The 20,271-nt window shown below is 38.1% G+C and overlaps 1 protein-coding gene across 6 annotated transcripts in view; it reads left to right on the top strand.

Annotated features, from left to right (window-relative positions):
• Positions 1-20,271, top strand: part of NBEA (neurobeachin) — an 842,868-nt gene that overhangs the window by 806,357 nt on the left and 16,240 nt on the right. For 3 of the 6 annotated variants that reach the window (XM_045015913.1, XM_045015904.1, XM_045015899.1), the window contains 6 exons: positions 166-228; positions 551-640; positions 2,402-2,594; positions 7,342-7,413; positions 10,517-10,672; positions 11,907-12,077. In XM_045015913.1, coding sequence (XP_044871848.1) covers positions 166-228; positions 551-640; positions 2,402-2,594; positions 7,342-7,413; positions 10,517-10,672; positions 11,907-12,077 — 745 coding nt within the window. The remainder of the gene's footprint in view (positions 1-165; positions 229-550; positions 641-2,401; positions 2,595-7,341; positions 7,414-10,516; positions 10,673-11,906; positions 12,078-20,271) is intronic. The other 3 variants (XM_045015935.1, XM_045015928.1, XM_045015923.1) reach the window with 1 other exon arrangement.

Genomic DNA, 20,271 nt, shown 5'->3' with positions numbered 1-20,271 from the left:
TATCTAAAGACTTTTATTGTAACCCCTGTAGCTATAGTGTATCTTGAAATGATATATTTCCAGTATTTTTTATTTTTAACTGTTTTGTTAGTGAAATTGTGATTATTTTTTTTCTTATACATTATCCATGAATTTTGTTTCTCAATTTGCTTCCCCCCTTTTAAGATCCCAGAGGCGTATTTTATTAGAGACCCTCATACTTTCCTCCTTACAAAGGACTTTATTAAGGTATATGTGTTGTATTTGGTGCAAAGAAATCTCTGAAGCCCTTAACTGCATGTCCTCACAGGTTAACATTTTCACATGTAACCCCAGCTATTGGAAATAAGAATGGTTATTTGGTTAACTGAAGCATGCTTGAAAGGAGAAGCAGAGCTTGTCTACAAAATACTAACACTTGGATGAGTCTGCAGCCTGAGAGAAGAGCACCCGGTGAATTTTCTGGACTTTTTTCATGGCTGACTTAGGATTTGCTTGCATTGTCAAATAGTGTGTTGACCTATCTCTTTGATGCATATTGATTATGACAATCACTCTCCTTTCCCTGCAGGCCATGGAGGCACAGATACAGAACTTTGGACAGACGCCATCTCAGTTGCTTATTGAGCCACATCCGCCTCGGAGCTCTGCCATGCACCTGGTGAGATATAACTGCTGGTTGAGAATTTATTTCCTTTCAACCTGAGGATCCTTTATAGGTCATAAAATACCTATTTAAGTAACACTTTCTTTTCATGCCCTGAGTTGCCTACAATGCCATAGCCCTTACTCTGTGCAGAAATTGCATGCAGGCTCTTAAACAGCACAGTGGAAGTTGGAATAGCTCTAACTTCCTACAGTCACTGACTTCTGTTGCCCAATCTTGGATTTAAAAACTATCTTCCTAAATATGTATTTGCTGAGTATAACTGCATGAAATAAAAATGACTGCATGCTTTTCTCATATTGAACATTTTGTTTCAAAAAAAGGGGGAAATGTTCCAGGGTGATTTATGAACATTGGCTGCTTGTCAGGAATGAAAAAATATAGTTCAAATCATGCTGGAACCCTTCTGTCCATTCCTGTGAATGAACACATCATGTCCTTGTAATTTAAATTTGAACTTCAGTATTAATTACCAATGCACTCTTTAATGTGCTCATTACAAAGAATTATATTATGTAGCCAAAGTGAAAAATACTGATATCTGTCCCTATTAGTGTCTTTGGTTTAAACATCTGAGGGCAAGAAACTTCCTGCGAAGTTTCTGTAAACAGATCATAATATTTTCATTAGCTTTCATAGTTTCCATTACCCATAAGGAAAATTACATTGTGCAAATGGCAATTCCTCTGGAAATTTTAGTTTTGCTCTTTTTTAAATTAAACAGTATCTGCAAATTTACATGATAGCTAGATATTTTAGATCTTAAAAATGTAGATAATGTATTTTAGACAGCAGTTTAAATCAATAGATTCAGAAAATTCCTAGAATTCATCCTAGTTGATACAGCAGTTAATTTATGAAGACATCTAATACATGCAAATTGGGCTTCACGAAGCAATGGGCTTAAATTGCAGCAAGGGAGGTTTAGATTGGATATTAAGAAAAACTTCCTAACTGTCAGGGTGGTTAAGCACTGGAATAAATTGCCTGGGAAGGTTATGGAATCTCCATCATTGGAGATTTTTAAGAGCAGGTTAGACAAACACCTGTCAGGAATGGTCTAGATAATTAGTCCTGCCACTAGTGCAGGGGACTGAACTAGATGACCTCTTGAGGTCCCTTCCAGTTCCGTGATTCATATAATTCTCACTGGTGATAAAAATGTTACTACCCATGAGAAAAAATTATGTTCTACATACAGAATTATCACCCTGATTTTATAATCATTTATACCTTTTAATATGATTTGTAAGGAATAAAAAGTAAAGTCAATTCATGTAGTATTCTCTAACGATTAACTTAAATCTACAATGCACTAGAAAAATAACTCATCATCTGTGGGATTTCTGAGTTCCTCCTCTAAAAATTCTTGTTTCAGCCATTGGATTTTATACAATTTTATGTTTTTGATGTAATAATGTGTTAACTGACTCTTCTATTTGACTCCTACCCACAGTGTATGAATATTAACTGTTCTGATCATTTTGTATTTTGATTTTTTGAATTAATGCTGATTTATCACTTTACAACCTGTAATGATAACCTAATGGACCTTAACCATACCTTTTCTCTATTTGTCCTCATGTAATGATCCAGCAATAGTTTTCCCTCCTATATTGCTAGTGCAGATAGCATTGTTTTCCCTGTATGTACACGTTTGCCTACTCATTTTAACCTTGTTTTCCCTCAGACCTCCTCACTAATTGTGTTATCCCTTCTGTTTTCTTCTGCTCTCTTCTCCTTTCTACTCAACAGTGTTTCCTTCCACAGAGTCCACTCATGTTTAAAGATCAGATGCAGCAGGATGTTATAATGGTGCTGAAATTTCCATCAAATTCTCCTGTCACACACGTGGCAGCCAACACGCTTCCCCACCTTACCATTCCTGCAGTGGTAACTGTGACTTGCAGCAGACTTTTTGCAGTGAATAGATGGCACAACACAGTAGGTATGTGCTCATAGATAGATCTCTTATTTAAACATTCTGTAAGCAGTGCATCTAACTTTCAAGTAGAGTAGCTGGGTTAATCCCACTCGCCTACAGATAAGCAACAGTTTTTTACCCACTTATCCCTGAGTGTATTGAGTACTCACAGTGTCCATGGTATCAGTCCGAGAAGCTCCCTCCCCAAAGCCACCACATTCGCTTGGCAGCCAATTGCTTTGTTGCTACATCGGTATCAGTCTTTAATGTAACATTTTTGGGACAGTACTATTATTCTTGACACCACATATATATATAATATGCCACAATTTTCAGAAATACATAGTACTAGGCTAGCTAGTATGTGTGTATCACTGTTCACTATTTGAAGGTGTGTCAGCTATATACAGATGTCTGTCACAAGAGCCAATAGTACAAGCAAAAACTAAAGGACTATATTCCTTGGCTCCACTTACAGAGTGTCCAATATGGGTGAATTAGAAGAACTTAATCATTACCCCTGTGAACAACTAAGTGGTCATCAATCTATTTCAACATTCTGTTCTAAATGTTTCTGTGCTCTGTCACTGTGCAATACACATGTAAATGGTGTTGCACAGCTATCTGGTTAGACGTAGTTTAAGCAAATCTTATTATTACCTTAGAGTATTATATCAGGTACCTCCACATTCAGAGGTACCCAAAGTTTATCCAGAGTTTTACACATCTCTTTTTAAAAGATAATTATATTAATTTTGCTCATCCCTATAGCGTAAAGTTGAAGGGTAAGAAGTAGTCATTGGTATATATAAATTGTGAAATGGAAATGTATTTAAAAGATGTTTTCTGTTCAGAAGTAGTAATCTGAGCCTGCTACAGGTGGTAGCCATGTTGCCAAAAGAGTCATTTGCTTACAAACATTTGTGACACTGGCAGTTGAGAAACCCAGTGTAAGAGACCATAAACAAGTCAGTCTCCTACAGTACTTTAATACTAATTTGAATAACAGTGTTTTGTTAGTCTTCTGTCAGTTTTTCAGGTCTTCTGGGGACATTGGCTAACCACCCTTTCCCGTTAGCAGGCCCCTTGGGGAACTCTCTCCTCCATTTCTTAAAAGGATCTTTTAATGGGCAGTAGAACAGTGGGAGTAGTGAAACGCACCCACTCCCACCACTTTAGTGAGACAAAGGTAAATAATAGCTGATACGGTAGCTAAGGAAACCTCAGGTGTTCCCTAGCAACCATGCTTTAGTTAAGAGAAGCCTTATAGGCCTTGATTTTTCCTTGAGGTTCATGTAACTATTTTGTTCACTTACATCCGCGTAAAACATGAACATCTTTGCTAACATGCAGAATTCGGTTCACAAACCATATGTGAACTAAACCGTGCATCCTTTGTGCGATCTTGATACTTATCTAAAATACCACAATGCTTTTTGAATAAGTAAGGCAAAAGAGAAGGGTAAGCAAAACACTCAAGAAATTCAAAATAAATCCTACACTGTTCTTAGCTTTTACACTGTATGTGGCATTTTCTGTTACTTCACAACAGCATAATTTAGGACAGAGTATCAGTCTTAATGCTGAATTTTCTAATTCTTGCTGGTTTGGTTTACAATCTTAAAAAGTATCTTGCCTACTTAGATTTAAATTATAAAAGAACTTTTTAAGGTGTATATTCTATTATAAAACTGTGGCATTATTTAATTGTAGTGTTTTTTACTTAATTATTCCAACAATAATTATCCAACAATCTAGCATTTAGAATAGGTTCATGAACATAAAACTGCACAGAGATACTCAGGTACCATCATAAGATGTAAACACAGCTTAATTTTTCCATAATAGCTTGTGCATAGTGCATTAATACTAAGTATCTAGCTTTCTAAGGTGAGTTGTTAAATTACTGATTTGTAAAACTGATTTTTCAAGGTTAATTGAGGACCCTCTTTACTTTTATGACATGCTACTCTAGACATTTATTTCATTACTAGAAACTGACTATATTATTACTAAATATAAGGATTGTCAGTTGAAGATTCTTAATTTAAAAGGTCTGGTGATAGTAAGCTTAAGATGTCTGTTGATATTACAGAAGATTGGGTTTGTCTTCTGACCTTGGAAAGAGTCATTTGCCTTCCCCCCCCCCCACAACTATCCTGCACCCAAATTGTGCTACCTCCCTCACAAGTGTCTTGCTCCACCAATTTTGCCTCTCCATCCCACCCCTTTTGTGAGGATTACTTGTTGTGATAAATAGGGCCTAAAAGTTGTGGCTCAGTAATATAGAAAAGAAAAAATCATTAATGTTTGCAGCCTGGTATAGCAAACTCCTGTATAAGACAGGAGGATGATTTGTCTGGCATTGATATATCAAGCTCCTGGATACAGACATCACAACACTAGCAGATAGTGTTTTCTGCCATCTTTGGTTGACCAGGAGACTTTTGCTCTCCCTATCAGATTAGGACTTAACCACAGAAGTGTCCTCAGGACTAGACCATTGCAACTCACTCTGTATTAAGAGACTGTATATTAAGAGACTCCACAGCAATACTACTACTGGTACTTTATCTCTGAAACTACCTCACCATATCTAATTTACCAAGGCAGATACACTTCACAATGACAATGCATCTAAAGAAGCCCAAACTAAAACACTCAAGGGCTTGGGGCACAATATTCCAAGTCTTGTATAGAATCATAAAAATGTAGGGATGGAAGGGGAATTAAGAGGTGACTCAGTCCAATCCCCCATGCTAAAACAGGATTAAGTATACCTAGACCAGGGGCAGGCAACCTATGGCATGCGTGCCAAAGGCGGCACATGAGCTGATTTTCAGTGGCACTCACACTGCCCAGGTCCTGGCCACTGGTCCAGGGAGCTCTGCATTTTAATTTAATTTTAAATGAAGCTTCTTAAACATTTTAAAAACCTTATTTACTTTACTTACAACAATAGTTTAGTTATATATTATAGACTTATAGAAAGAGACCTTCTAAAAACGTTAAAATGTATTACTGGCACATGAAACCTTAAATTAGAGTGAATAAATGAAGACTCGGCACACCACTTCTGAAAGGTTGCTGACCCCTGCCTAGACCATAAAAACATAAGAATGGCCATAATGGGTCAGACCAAAGGTCCATCAAGCCCAGTATCCTGTCTTCTGACAGTGGCCAATGGCAGATGCCTCAAAGGGAATGAACAGACAGGTTATCAAGTGATCCATGTCCTGTCACCCAATCCCAGCTTCTGGCAAACATAGGCTAGGGACACCCTTCCTGCCCATCCTGGCTAATAGCCATTGATGGACCTATCTTCCATGAATCTATCTAGCTCCCTTTTGAACCCCATTATAATATGTGTATATATTTATATTCTGCAGTAGTCTCCATTTCCTCTTATGGAGACTTGGAAAGTAAAGTATATACACACACACACGTCGCTTTCCATACTTTGTAAGGGTAAACAGTCTAGTGGTCTGGCATGGAAAAGATTGTCATGTTATGTCCCAAGCCCAATTTAAATCGCTTAGTCCCCTCTCCCAATCAATTATAGATACCAAGCTTGAGATCTTGCAACAAGACTGATTCGCTGGGTCCAGAGTTGTACTTGTTAGAGGATTTGATAAATATATTTTCAGTAAATTGGCCACAACTAGTAGAAAACTCTGAAATGTCAATTCTGATTAAAACATCACAGATTATGGATGATAAGAAGTGCTGCTTACTTTACACAATTTCAGTTTGCAACACAAAGCAAATCAGATACCATTTTCTTTTTAATTATAGTTTTCTTTTAAGTAAGCTGAAAAAATAATGAAGCAGTTTCAATGAGCAGAACATTTCCACCCAACATGGGTTTAGAATGTTATTCCCCAAACAGATGGAATTTATGCACTTGTACTTTTATACTGCCATTTAAGATAGATCTACTGTGTCAGAATAGTATGCTAATATAAACTATGCCTGTGTGATGGGAGAGGGGCTTCATCTTATTACTAGCTCCATCACTCACTATTGAACATTCAGTTCAGAGAAATGTGTAAATGTTATCTTCTTCACACACGTATAGGGGTCATCATTGTAAAAGCCAACAGCTACCACAGTTAACCACACCTATTCAAGTTATGTATTTCTAAGCATAGGAGGAAACTCTGGTCCAATGCACTGTATGGTGACTCTTGGCAAATAATGACTTTTTAATTATAGCTGTACATTGCACCAACAGTAATGGCTCTATAGTAGCACTTGTGTGGACTAGGATTGCTAAATGCGGCACTCCCTGGCTAGGCCCCTGAAATATCTCTTATATTAGCAGTGGCTGGAATAGAGGTAGCTATGCCAGCTTTACACCACTCATGGATTTCCCTCCAGAAAAGGAATCTCCAGTTGGCTGTCTAAGCCAGTGTCCCTCCCCTTTTGTACCACTATGATGGCGCTGTGAGGCTCTGTCCCTGTATTTGTATATAACATAATGGTCGGTTACACCATTGTAAATTAGGAGTTGATTTGCTGAAGTGAGCAACAGCAGATGTTGGCGCAAAGTTAGCATATATATTTGTATTTAATTTTATTTATTTGAGTAAATAACTTATATATTTTGTCACTTGGAAAAAAGAATCTTAACAATTGATATAACAAGAAATGTTAAGAGATTAAGCATTTTTATGGGGTATAATCATTTTACAATTCTAATACTGGAAAAACAATATGAAAATTTTGTAAGCAAGTTCCATATTTGTTTTATTCCTTCTTTCATCTGTAGGCCTCAGGGGAGCCCCAGGATATTCTTTGGATCAAGCCCATCATCTTCCCATTGAAATGGATCCATTGATTGGTATGTCAATAATAAAAATATGGTTATATAGTTGAAAACAGTGTTTTCAAGAATTGTTGATTAAGCTATATTTGTATATTGTGCTTTGTTTTACACAGAAAACAGGCAAATATTAATTCTTTTTCGAGTGTTTGCACATGTGCATTCTACTATTGGTGTGTGCGCACCCCATGCACAATCACCGGAAATATTTATTTCTCAGTGGTACCCATTAGGGTAGATTTTCTGTGTTTATCTGCTTTTTTGCCAATCCCTGGTGCCAAGGGATGCCTCAGTCACTGGGCTTCAAGCCCTGCGTTTCCTGTAATAAGGCTATGCCCCTGAGTGACTTGCACTCAAGTGCATTGGGGAAGCTCATACTGGGGACCATTTCCAAATTTGCAAGGACTTAAGCCTCACATAGAAAAAGATGGGAAAGCCAGGTTAAAGTCTCTGCTCATGAAGGTGGGACTGAGATCTCCATCTGAGCCAGGCGGGTCACACTTAGCACCCAATGCCCCAGTGTCAGTAAGGAGTGCTGCTTCTACTGTGTCAGAGTCCCAGCACTGATCCCAATCCCCAGTGCCTAGGAAGAGTCATAAAAAGCAGATGACCAAAAGAGGGTGATCCACAACACGCCTCTGCCTCAGTACCGCAGAAGTTGGCACCCTTGACTCCAGCACCTACATGGGTACCGTCGAGTCCAGAGCCAGAAGAAGCTCTCATATCTGCGGCACTGCATTGTACCAACACTATGCTTGAGGCATTTGCGGCTGCCAGGGATTTCCTCTCACTGTTGGTACTGGTTTCGCTGGCAGTAAAACAGCTATTGCTATTGGTGTCAGCGGGCACAGGGGAACCAGCTGGATCATTACAACTCTCAGTACTGAACAAACTTCATCTACCCATAACATAACAGCTCGCCCAAAAGTACCATCAAAGGGGAAACCTGTGATGCTGGCCTCACTACGAATAATCCTCATTCTTTTCGTAACAGAGAGAGACAAAGTTCCATGGGCTAAAGGACTCAAGGGTGACTCTAAAGTCCTGTGAGTTGTACACCCCAGCCCCTTCCAGGAAACACTACTGGCCTCAATAATCCCTCTATTACTCTGCCATGTCTACCCATCAGGACCTACAGAGAAAAAAAGAATAGGGATTATAGGTGTAGACCACCTTCCCCTTCTGCAACTGCATCAATGCCCGTGCCACCTAGCTATCCAGGGTGTGGAAGTGTGGTTTACATCAAGGCCACACAACTCAAGATGAGATGTTCACTGCAGAGGGTACACCACCAAGAATTGGTTGAAACTATTGTAAAGAACAAAATTGACAGACACATAGATGAACATAATTTGTTGGGAAATAGTCAACATGTTTTTTGTAAAGGGAAATCATGCCTCACCAATCTACTAGAATTCTTTGAGGGGGTCAACAAGCATGTGGACAACAGCGATCCAGTCGATATAGTGTATTTAGATTTTCAGAAAGCCTTTGACAAGGTCCCTCACCAAAGGCTTTTAAGCAAAATAAGCAGACATGGGATAAGAGGGAAGGTTCTCTCATGGATTGGTAACTGTTAAAAGATAGGAAAGAAAGGGTAGGAATACATGGTCAGTTTTCAGAATGGAGAGAGGTAAATAGTGGTGTCCCCCAGGGATCTGTACTGGGCCCAGTCCTATTTAACATATTCATAAATGATCTGGGAAAAGAGGTAAACAGTGAGGTGGTAAAATTTGCAGATGATACAAAACTACTCAAGATTGTTAAGTCCCAGGCAGACTGCGAAGAGCTACAAAAGGATCTCACAAAACTAGGTGACTGGGCAACAAAATGGCAGATGAAATTTAATGTTGATAAATGCAAAGTAAGGCACATTGGAAAACATAATCCTAACTATACATATACAATGATATGGTCTAAATTAGCTGTTACCACTCAAGAAAGAGATAGTTGTGATTGTTCTCTGAAATCATCCACTCAATGTGCAGCAGCAGTCAAAAAAGTGAATAGAATGTTGGGAATCATCAAGAAAGGGATAGATAATAAGACAGAAAATATCATATTGCCTTTATATAAATCCATGGTATGCCCACACCTTGAATACTGCGTGCAGATGCTGTCACCCCATCCCCCCCAAAAAAATAGCGGAACTGGAAAAAGTTCAGAAAGGGGAAACAAAAATGATTAGGGATATGGAACAGCTTCCGTATGAGGAGAGATTAATAAGTCTGATTTTCTGCTTGGAAAAGAGGCGACTAAGGGGGGATATGATAGAAGTTATAAAATCGTGAGTGCTATAGAGAAAGTAAATAAGGAAGTGTTATTTACTCCTTCTCATAATACAAGAACAAGGGGCCACCAAATGAAATTAATAGTTAGCAGTTTTAAAACAAACACAAGAAAGTATTTTTTCATGCAACACACTGTCAACCTCTGGAACTCCTTGCCAGAGGGTGTTGTGAAGGCCAATTCTCTAACGGGGTTCAAAAGGGAGCTAGATGGATTCATGGAGGATAGGTCCATCAATGGCTGTTAGCCAGAATGGGCAGGAAGAGTGTCCCTAGCCTCTGTTTCCCAGAAGCAGGGATTGGGTGACAGAACATGGATCACTTGATAACCTGTCTGTTCATTCCCTTTGAGGCATCTGCCATTGGCCACTGTCAGAGGACAGGATACTGGGCTTGATGGACCTTTGGTCAGACCCAGTATGGCCGTTCTTACGTAAGAATTGACTCCATACAGTTTGTTTGTTAGGATTCGGATTATAAATGGACCTCTTTCATTTTCCCATAGTTCAGTGTGTAGCTGTTTTATCAGAGAATACCTCTGCAATGTACTTAAAATATTAGCACATATTATACAATGTGTTAGGCAGTTTATCAAGAATTGTCACAGCATATAAAATCTTTTGTCTTATTCAAAGGGAAACCTGAAGAGTCACAATAATTTTATATTTCTGACATCCAGTATAGACAGCTCCAATTGTTTATATTCAAAATGCTTACTGAACAACAAATTCACAGTTCATTGAAAGTTAAATGTATTCATTTTCTCCCTTAAGTGCATGACAGGAAGGTGTTGGAATGGCTTAGTCGTAAATGTGTTTTGCATTTCTTTACAGCCAATAACTCTGGTGTGAACAAACGGCAGATCACAGACCTTGTGGATCAGAGCATCCAGATCAATGCACATTGTTTTGTGGTCACAGCAGATAATCGCTACATTCTTATCTGTGGCTTCTGGGACAAGAGCTTTCGGGTTTATTCTACAGAAACAGGTGACCGTAAACACAATATCCTGTTTCTTATGGGCTCTTATGTCACTATATGGCTGTTAGTCACAGTAACAGTATTTAATGTACAGTGCTTACCACACAAGAAATTATAGAAATTCTTCTTTATAAAGATCTGCTTGTAATAGCTTATGGATGTAATTTTGAAGATAATTGATGTAATAGAAAACCAAAAAGTTTACTGTTGTGCTAATGAAATCTATACAAACCATTGTGATATCAATTAATTGATTCCTTGTGTAAAAAGGTGAACCAAAGCTATTTATTATATTACAATATTTTTTTGATTGGGTGGGTTGATTTGTTTTACATGACTCTACATTCAGTTGTTTAGTTTCAGTGATAGTGAGTGGTTCTTTGTTTTGTTGATCTAATGTGAAAGCAAATGTACACAATATACTATCCATAGTCAGTAGAATTTTTTGTTTCTTTGTTTTTCTTTTGTGTTCTGATCAAATTTCCACTGTAATATATTTGGAGCCCGTATTACTTAAAAACTGATTGGAGTATTAAAAAAAGATGACTAACATTGTAGGCCTGCAGTTGACGTTAATGTGGAACAAATATAGGTTCTTTCAGCATAATATTGTAATACTGTTATGGAACAGTTCATTTGATTTTATGTATTGACAATCATTCATGAGACTATGTAAAATCATTTTGCACAGCAGGAAGTTAAAAGCTCATGGAACAATGACTGTTGGGCAGGGATGGTGTCCCTAGCCTCTGTTCTCCAGAAGCTGGGAATGAGCGAAAGGAAATGGATCACTTGATAATTACCTGGTGTGTTCATTCCCTCTGGGGCACCTGGCATTGGCCACTGTCAGAAGACAAGATGCTGGTCTAGATGGATCTTTGGTCTGAACCAGTATGGCCGTTCTTATGTTCTTTTAACTTTTAAGATCAGGGCTTGGGGTGTGGCTGATCTGCACAGAACAAAGGTCCAGGAAGTGCAAAGGTGAATAGTTTAAAGCTCACCTTTGCACTTCCCTGATCCTTGAGCAGCCTCTGTACGGGGCCATCCATCCATCCTGCATCAAGTTAGAGCAGCCTTTGGGCTGTTCAAATTACTGCTGGCTACACATGTCCAAAAGGGCCAAAAAAATGGTTGAATTAAATTTATTTGGTTTCACTGTTATTTAAATGTGCTTGTTGTCATTTGTATAAAAAAGAATACGAATACATACAGAAACCAAACTTGTAATTTCTTTTACTGCAGGAAAATTAACTCAGATTGTTTTTGGCCACTGGGATGTAGTTACTTGCCTTGCCAGATCAGAATCCTATATTGGTGGTGATTGCTATATTGTCTCTGGATCTCGTGATGCTACATTGCTTCTTTGGTACTGGAGTGGCCGACACCATATTATAGGAGATAATCCAAATAGCAGTAAGTATATATTGTGATAAACACGTGCTAACTTTATATTCTGTATGTTGATTTTTAAATCTGTTCCATTAACATCAATAAAAATTAGAAAATGTAGATATTATTCTTGTGAATTGAAAGTACAGTATAATAGTGATGAGAAATTAGTTCAGAAAAAAGTGAATATAGATATTTAAAGGACTTATGTGTGGTAAAAATATTTTTGATAAATCATTTCAAGGCCTAATCATAACTTGAGAGCATTTTCTTAAATTCATAATTATTTCTATCACCTCCTGTTGCAACATACTGGAACAAAAAGAGCTGGCTTTGTACCCTCAAGAGGCAGGACATGTATCTCCATATTTTGATTTCTCCTTCCCTGTAACTGTTTCCATTCCATTTTAATTAATTAACTTTTGTTATTTTGTAAGGTCATCTCCTCCCCCGCCCTTTTTTTCTTTTTACACCGTATTGCAAATGTTAACCTGCACAAACAAAGGTGTCACACATATTGGGGAATCAAATGAGTAACTCTGAGGAACAGACTTAAAGGGGAGTACAATATTGGTATAGAAGTGGTGTGTTTGAATAAAAATAGGGAAAAATAAAATGTCAGTAAAAGTTTCCATTTCATTTGTGAGGGAAGGCTAGATTTATTATTATTATTTATTATTTATTATGTTATTCCTCTGTGGTGGAAAAGGGCAGCTTTTTGACAGTGCACCAGAACAACTTGGGACAAGAGTAAATCAGATAGAGATAACTATTCAGTAATCATTTGCTGAGTCCCTATTGAGAAAATAGATAATAAAAGGCTAAAATGTATACTAAGAATGCAATTAGAGGAATTTTCTGTTGATCATTCAGGTAATCAAGATGTTTGCTATTGTCTTTCAATATGGGAACAAAAATGTTTACTGTTCTGTCAGCTAAAAACTAATGGACTTCGAGATGCAATTTGTAAAATTGTAGAACAGTTCTGTGAGTGTTCTATAGAATTTCATAGACATTTTGCTGAATATGGTAAGAGCCCAAAGTGAAAATATTTACAATATTTGTGCATTTCTCAGACTTTTATTCTGCTTGCATTACTTGCTGAGTTTTTAAAAAGTTTTACACAGTTATGTTAAATAAAAAGAAAAAATTAATTATCTCAGATTTGGATCTATAGTGGAGGCTAGCATGTACATATATAATATACACACATTCTCATCAAGGGAATGTCACTGTAGAGCTCTGATAGCAGAGATAAAAATGGAAGGGACAAATCTGTGAAAATGTCTATGGCATTATCTATATAATACTATTCGAGGATTGTCACTCTATGTGTCACTGAAATGTAGAATGTTGAGTTATTGTGCAGTGATGGAAAGAGCTACAAGTGTGGTTGAGAATTGGTTTTGTTCAGATATCATCAGGTTCAACCATCACTCGAATTCAGAATCTATTACCATCCAGTTTTAAGTTCTCAGTCCTTTTGACTTTATGAATTAAACGTATGCAGTAAGGCATATATTTAGTCCTAGACCATTCAGATATCATAGATAACTCACCAACCACCACCCCTACTCCATAGCTAATTTAAATACAACAGTATCATTGGATGTATGAAAGAGACTGCACAGATGGTAAAATTCTTGGCCTCGCTGCCAAACCTGTGAGGAGGCCAAAATCTAAATCTAATCTAATATGATTCAACTAATGGAAATCCGTTCTTGGGGGAAAAAATTGATTGCCTTCTACATCTTTTCCTATATGGGTTACAGGCAACTTCCCTAAGAGTCCATTTGACAGTTGTTTTGTTTTTTCCTGAACATATGTTGGTAAGCAATAAATCAGTTTCTGCCCTTTGGTGAAGGGCTTATTGCATTTTAAAACTCTATACACAGTTCCTGAATCCTTCTTTTAACCATCCAGATATCATTGTCACATTACAGGGTGCAATCAAGACAAGTAAGGGGTTGTATCACCACCTGCCATACAACCTTGGGTGCCTCACAATGCTTTGCTGTTGTAGCTCCCAACCTGGGCCACTCACAAACAGCCTAACAGCAGGCAGGTCATACCGAGTGTCTGTGTATAGCTACGGCTCTGGCCCAGCAACTCTGACTTCAGCAGCTTGTCAGCAACATTCCAGTCACACTCTGGCTTCCAGCAATCTTGGTTATTACTTGCAGGGTGACCCCAACACACTCCTAGTTTCAAATTTCCCACCCCCCAAAATGTGTGTTCTGCACTGTCCAGCCCTCTCCTGGACAATCCAGATACTGGAGCTCCATTGCCCCATAAGAGGTCAATGTACAACAGTTTGCTAACTCAAATGGAGTTACCAAGCAATTCAGATTAACACTGGATTAGTTTTGATTAAAGAATGAGACAAGCTTCATTTAATTACAAAGAGAGAGGCTGTAAGTGAGTACAAGTATAAGGCATTAAAGTAAAAAATGGTTACAATAGAAATAAAGATAGAATGCTTTCTAGTAGCTAAATTTAACAAGCTAGACTTGGTTCAAGGTAAAATCCTTACTACAGATTTCCAGCAATATTGTTGACCAAATTCTTAGGTCAGAATCTCCCACGAAGTCAAAGAGCTGGTTCCTTTGTCGTCTTAGGTGAAAGAGCGATAGGAAGAGAGCCCTCAGGGTGTTTTTCCCCTCGTTTTTATAGTCCAGTCACCTTTTGAAGTAGAGTCTTCTGAGGATTACTCCTCAAAGGATTACCCTGTTTTTTTCAAACAGTAAAGAAGGTGAAATGGAGTCTGGTGGTGAAGGTGTCTCCATGCTTTTTCTTCTGCCTTGTTCACAGACAGACTCTTGAGCTGAAGTAGTAAATGTTGTTTGTTTGCTGCTTCAGTGAGTGAGTCCACCAATAGGGTTAAATGCAAGTGCGCCCCGAAGTTTGGGTGCTTACCTAAAATACATTGTTACAAAGTTATTCATTATATACTGTATGAACACTTTTCTGCCTAACACTAAGAGATTAGCTTGCTAACTCAGTTGTTTACCTGACTGGTCTGCTGGCTGAGTTTTTTATCTGATCCCATTGCTGATCAAGTTGTTTACCTGGCTGTTCTCTTTCCTTGACAGACAAGCAGGCATCTTTTCACATGTTCCAACACCTAAAATATATATATTTTATATATCAAATCCTACACTGCCATTGTCCCCTCTTGCTTTCTCAAGGACCCTGTTTACTAATTCCATGTAAATTGAGGTAAACACACGTTCCTTTGTCCAGAGTAGACCTGTTTAATAATTTTTGCCTAGTCAGGGCTGTGTCGGTATCACCAGTATATTACTGACCAGCAAGTTATTAGCTTTCAAATGATACCTCACAAGGCATATTTTGTACAAATAATGTATAGGATGTGAATGCAGGGTGCTTTCATTCACAATCATACATTCAGGTCTCTAGCAAGAAAGATTTTATCCCTTATAGCCATGACTTCAAGTTGTCAAATAAGTGACTGTTTCACACTAATAATTGTATACACATTTTACAATCCTCTCAAAGATTCTTGTTGTTGAAGATACAAGGGTTAAGTTAATGAAATAATTCTGTTAGGAAATATTTCTCTGTTGCATCAACATTTCTTATACATTTATTGCTAGTAGATTAGGACATATCTTGTAGGAAAAATGAAAGTAAGATGTTCAGTGTAGGTTAAATCCAATTAGTTAATATCTTTAGAATGGCTCCCTAGAAAGATGCCGATGATATTTTCAGAAAAGGATTAGTTTCTTAAGAGCTGTCATCTGGAGACACAGATAAGATATATTATATCACGGACTGTAAGGAGGTGAAGAATTCAAAGAAAAATGTCAGGTTATAGTAATTATGTGGGCTAGGTGCTTGACTTTATAATGATCTCTTAAACTGAAAGACAGTTAATTATCAATTTCAGATTCAGTGCATCCAATTACCAAAAGGAACTTTAATTGTTTCAGAAAACATTATTTTCTAAAGCACCATACTTTATTAAATATTTTCAGTTATATATTTTAAAACATTGTATGTGTATTTATATATAAAACATAAACCGTGCTTTGACTTAAAGAAAACATATCTATGGCAATTAATAGATTATTTCCAAATGTATTGTGAGAAAAGATTGTCAGGATGAACTCCTTACTGGTTTGGCTACAGTTCATGAGAATCTAATGTATTAGTTGGAATCCTGAGTAAACATCACATATGTCAATAGTCAAACCTGTCAAACTCGTGCAGAACTCTTTACTAAACAATCTATATAGACATTGTGCTTAGCAGATGACCTCAGTTCATGATTGTCTGTGTGGGAACTAGTAGATCAGCTCTGGTTTAAATCAGAGGAATGGGAAATAATTGGTTTGGGTAAGAGTCTTGAAATGTGCTGTTCCAGCTCAGTGGTTAAGAACTTGCTCACTTGGAAAGAGGGATGGGGATCTCTGTTACAATTTTACAAGGATTTTGCTACACAGAATGTATAAAGTAATTTATAACTTAGAATATGTTGCTGCAATCCATAACAAAAAGGCTTTTTTTTGCTTTAAATTTGCATTTATCGCAGTTATTTTCATGATGTGAGGAAAATGAAATTTTACAAAGTTTTAAAATGCAGTGGTTTCCCATGAAAATAGACTTAGAGAAATAAATATAATTGCCTGAGTATCTGCATTATTCCCTATCCCTCCCTAAAATTACTATAGTGAATACTATAAATACTAAGACCTGGTCTATACTACACGTTTAAACCGAATTTAGCAGCGTTAAACCGATTTAACCCTGCCCCCGTCCACACAACGAGGCCCTTTATATCGATATAAAGGGCTCTTTAAACCGATTTTTGTACTCCTCCCCGACGAGAGGAGTAGCGCTGAAATCAGTATTGCCATGTCGGATTAGGGTTAGTATGGCCGCAAATCGACGGTATTGGCCTCCGGGTGGTATCCCACAGTGCACCATTGTGACCGCTCTGGAAAGCAATCTGAACTCGGATGCACTGGCCAGGTAGACGGGAAAAGCCCCGCGAACCTTTGAATTTCATTTCCTGTTTGCCCAGCGTGGAGCTCTGATCAGCACGGGTGGCGATGCAGTCCCAAATCCAAAAAGAGCTCCAGCATGGACCGTACGGGAGATACTGGATCTGATCACTGTATGAGGAGACAAATCTGTTCTATCAGAGCTCCGTTACAGAAGACGAAATGACAAAGCATTTGAAAAAATCTCCAGACTATGATAGACAGAGGCCACAGCACAGTGCTGTGTGACAAGCAAAACGGAAAGCCAAAGAATCAAATGGATGGTCATGGAGGGAGGGTGGGGGTACTGAGGACTCCAGCTATCCCACAGTCCCCACAGTCTCCGAAAAGCATTTGCATTCTTGGCTGAGCTCCCAATCCAGGGAAAAAGGGCGCAAAATGATTGTCTGCCATTGCTTTCAGGGAGGAAGGACTGAGTGACGACATTTACCCAGAATCACCCGCGACACTGTTTTTGCATTGGGATCTCAATTCAGAATTCCAATGGGCGGGGGAGACTGCGGGAACTATGGGATAGCTACGGGATAGCTACCCACAGTGCAATGCTCCGGAAATCGACGCTAGCCTCGGTACATGGACGCACACCGCCGAATTAATGTGCTTAGTGTGGCTGCGTGCACTCGACTTTATACAATCTGTTTTACAAAACCGGTTTATGTAAAATCAGAATAATCCCATAGTGTAGACATACCCTAAGTAACTTTATTTAGTTATCTGAGGCAAGTAGGAAGTTTTTAAGGATTACCACATTATATATGTCTGTGGGAAGAAGAAAATTGATTCAGGACAGTCTGAAATATTTCCAAACTGTTTTCAAATAGGTCTGAAACACTCATTATGGGCTATCAAGCTGCCACTGAACTCAGTGGGAGTCTGTCTATGGGTTTGAGTGAGAGCCAACTCTGGTCCAATATGGGTCAAATTATGCATACGCTTACTACAATGTAAGTGGAGCAATCTCAGTGACCTCATTAAAATTACTCATTACTACACTGAGGGCTTGTCTTACATTACCTGCAAGATTGACGGGCAGCAATCGATCCAGCAGGGATCGATTTATCACGTCTATTCTAGATGCGATAAATCGACCACCAAGCACTCTCCTGTCGACTCTGGTACTACGCCGGAGCGAGAGGCGCAGGCAGAGTTGACGGGGGAGTGTCAGCTGTCGACTCACTGCAGTGAAGACACCGTGGTGAGTAGATCTAAGTACGTCGACTTCAGCTGCACTATTCACATAGCTGAAGTTGCATAACTTAGATCGACTCCACACACACACACAGTAGACCAGGCCTGAGTGTTAAGTATGTGCAAGATCAGGCCCTATATATGCCAAATAGATTAAGGGGAGATTTTCAAAGGCGCAGATGTGAGGTGGACACCTAACTGCCTTTGAAAATCTTCTCCATTAATGTTTAGTATTAGGGTTGAGAAATCTATTAGTTAAGTTTTCATTTGTAAAGGTACAGTGAATTTAATGGTAAAGGTTTGTTTACATGTACAATTCATAATACAGCAGAGATATTCATGTTTTAAAACCATAAAGAAGAAATGTGAATCTCTTGTGTTTAGTCTCTCATAACTGCAGAGTCATTGTAGGACAGCATTAAATCCATTACCAGTTTGTTCTTTTTTTCTCTTTTATGATTTTTTGGGTACTTGTTTGGCTTATTGCTACTGTAACTGTATTATTCCTCATAAAAGGCATACCAAAGACTATGTGATACACACTAATGTTCAATATGTATTGTTACAGCTGTATTATTTGTATATGCTATGATGGCTTTATTGAATGTCTCTTTCAAACAGGTGATTTTGAAAATAGAAAATAATCTGTCTTTGCATAGAGACCTAAGTAGATGATAGAATTGCAGAAAAGTGAGGGTCAGATGATTTAATCTGAAACAGACACAAATTCAGACACTAATTTGGAAGTGATAAAAATTAATTTGCACACTTTAATTGGAACCACACTCCTGCATGAAAGAAAGGAGAGCAGAGCAGGCAGCTAGTGCTAAAAGCTGATTGAATTTTTTGTCAGGTAGGTAGGTTGGACTTGGCCGCTTATCCTCCTGAGCCTCTCTGTGCAATATATTACATTCAGCCGGTGACTGGTGTTCTTTAAAAGGATCAATGCTATTCCTGTTTTGTCCCTAGGGCCTGAAATTTCATTGATCTTGGGACTTGACATTTCTCATTACATACCGTAGCTTCCAACAGGATAGTTACAAGAAGTGTGAGTTAACACAGCTTTTTCTAACTGTGGTTGCACTGACCATTATAAATACATTGTGTCTATCAGCCCAGAGCTCAATTTGTGCACCTCTTATAATGTATAGTTCTTAAAGTGTTACGTATACATTGTATCTGTACATATGCTTGAAAGGAACGCTGGGAATTTCAATAAAGGAGCCTAGGCAAATTAGCCTGCACTCTTATTTAGCTCTATAGAGAATTTCTCAAACTATACTCTTTGACTTTAGAACTAATGTTTCTGCAACAGTTTTAAACTACTTCTTCATATGGCTGATGTAGATGTAGAGCAGCAACTATAATTTCACATTTAGGTGGTTAAGCCAGATAATTGCATCAGGAATAGTGGAGTGTATCATTATGATGCTTCCTTCGTATTTGTGAATCGGGCACTGAGTTGTTATATGTTCCATAGTCTGTTCTGGGTGACCACAGTCGCACACTGGAGAGTTTTTAATTTTCTGTTTGTGCACCAAATTGATTTGATTTAATGCACAAATGGAACTTTTAAACTCTTTCTAGATGAACATTCCAGATTAAAAAGGTTCTGTGAACTTATATCTGAAAGAGGAATTATTTTAGACTCAGAAGAGCCACTAAAACTTCCCTTTATATTTTGATTTTTTTAATACCCTATATTTGCAGTGTTTAAACCTTGAAAGGGCAGAATTTTAAAAACATATCCCAAAACATCTTGCACCATGTGGACTCAACTAGGTAGATGCCTGCACAGATATGTTTGTATATGTATTATCTGCTTGCATGTGTAAATGTTTATTTAAACTATTACATGTTAGTGCGATTTAAATCCCAGGTTTTGAACTTGGCTTTTTGCTTCTGTTCATCCAAAATGTGTCTATAACAGACACTAGGCTTCAGAACCTCATTGTAAATCAGGCCCGTTCAGTGTTCCACTGTGTCAATCCAAAGAAAGTTGG

Source organism: Mauremys mutica, chromosome 1, assembly GCF_020497125.1.
Source record: "Mauremys mutica isolate MM-2020 ecotype Southern chromosome 1, ASM2049712v1, whole genome shotgun sequence".
Taxonomy (NCBI): Eukaryota; Metazoa; Chordata; order Testudines; family Geoemydidae; genus Mauremys; species Mauremys mutica.
This window is presented reverse-complemented; position numbering and strand designations above follow the sequence as displayed.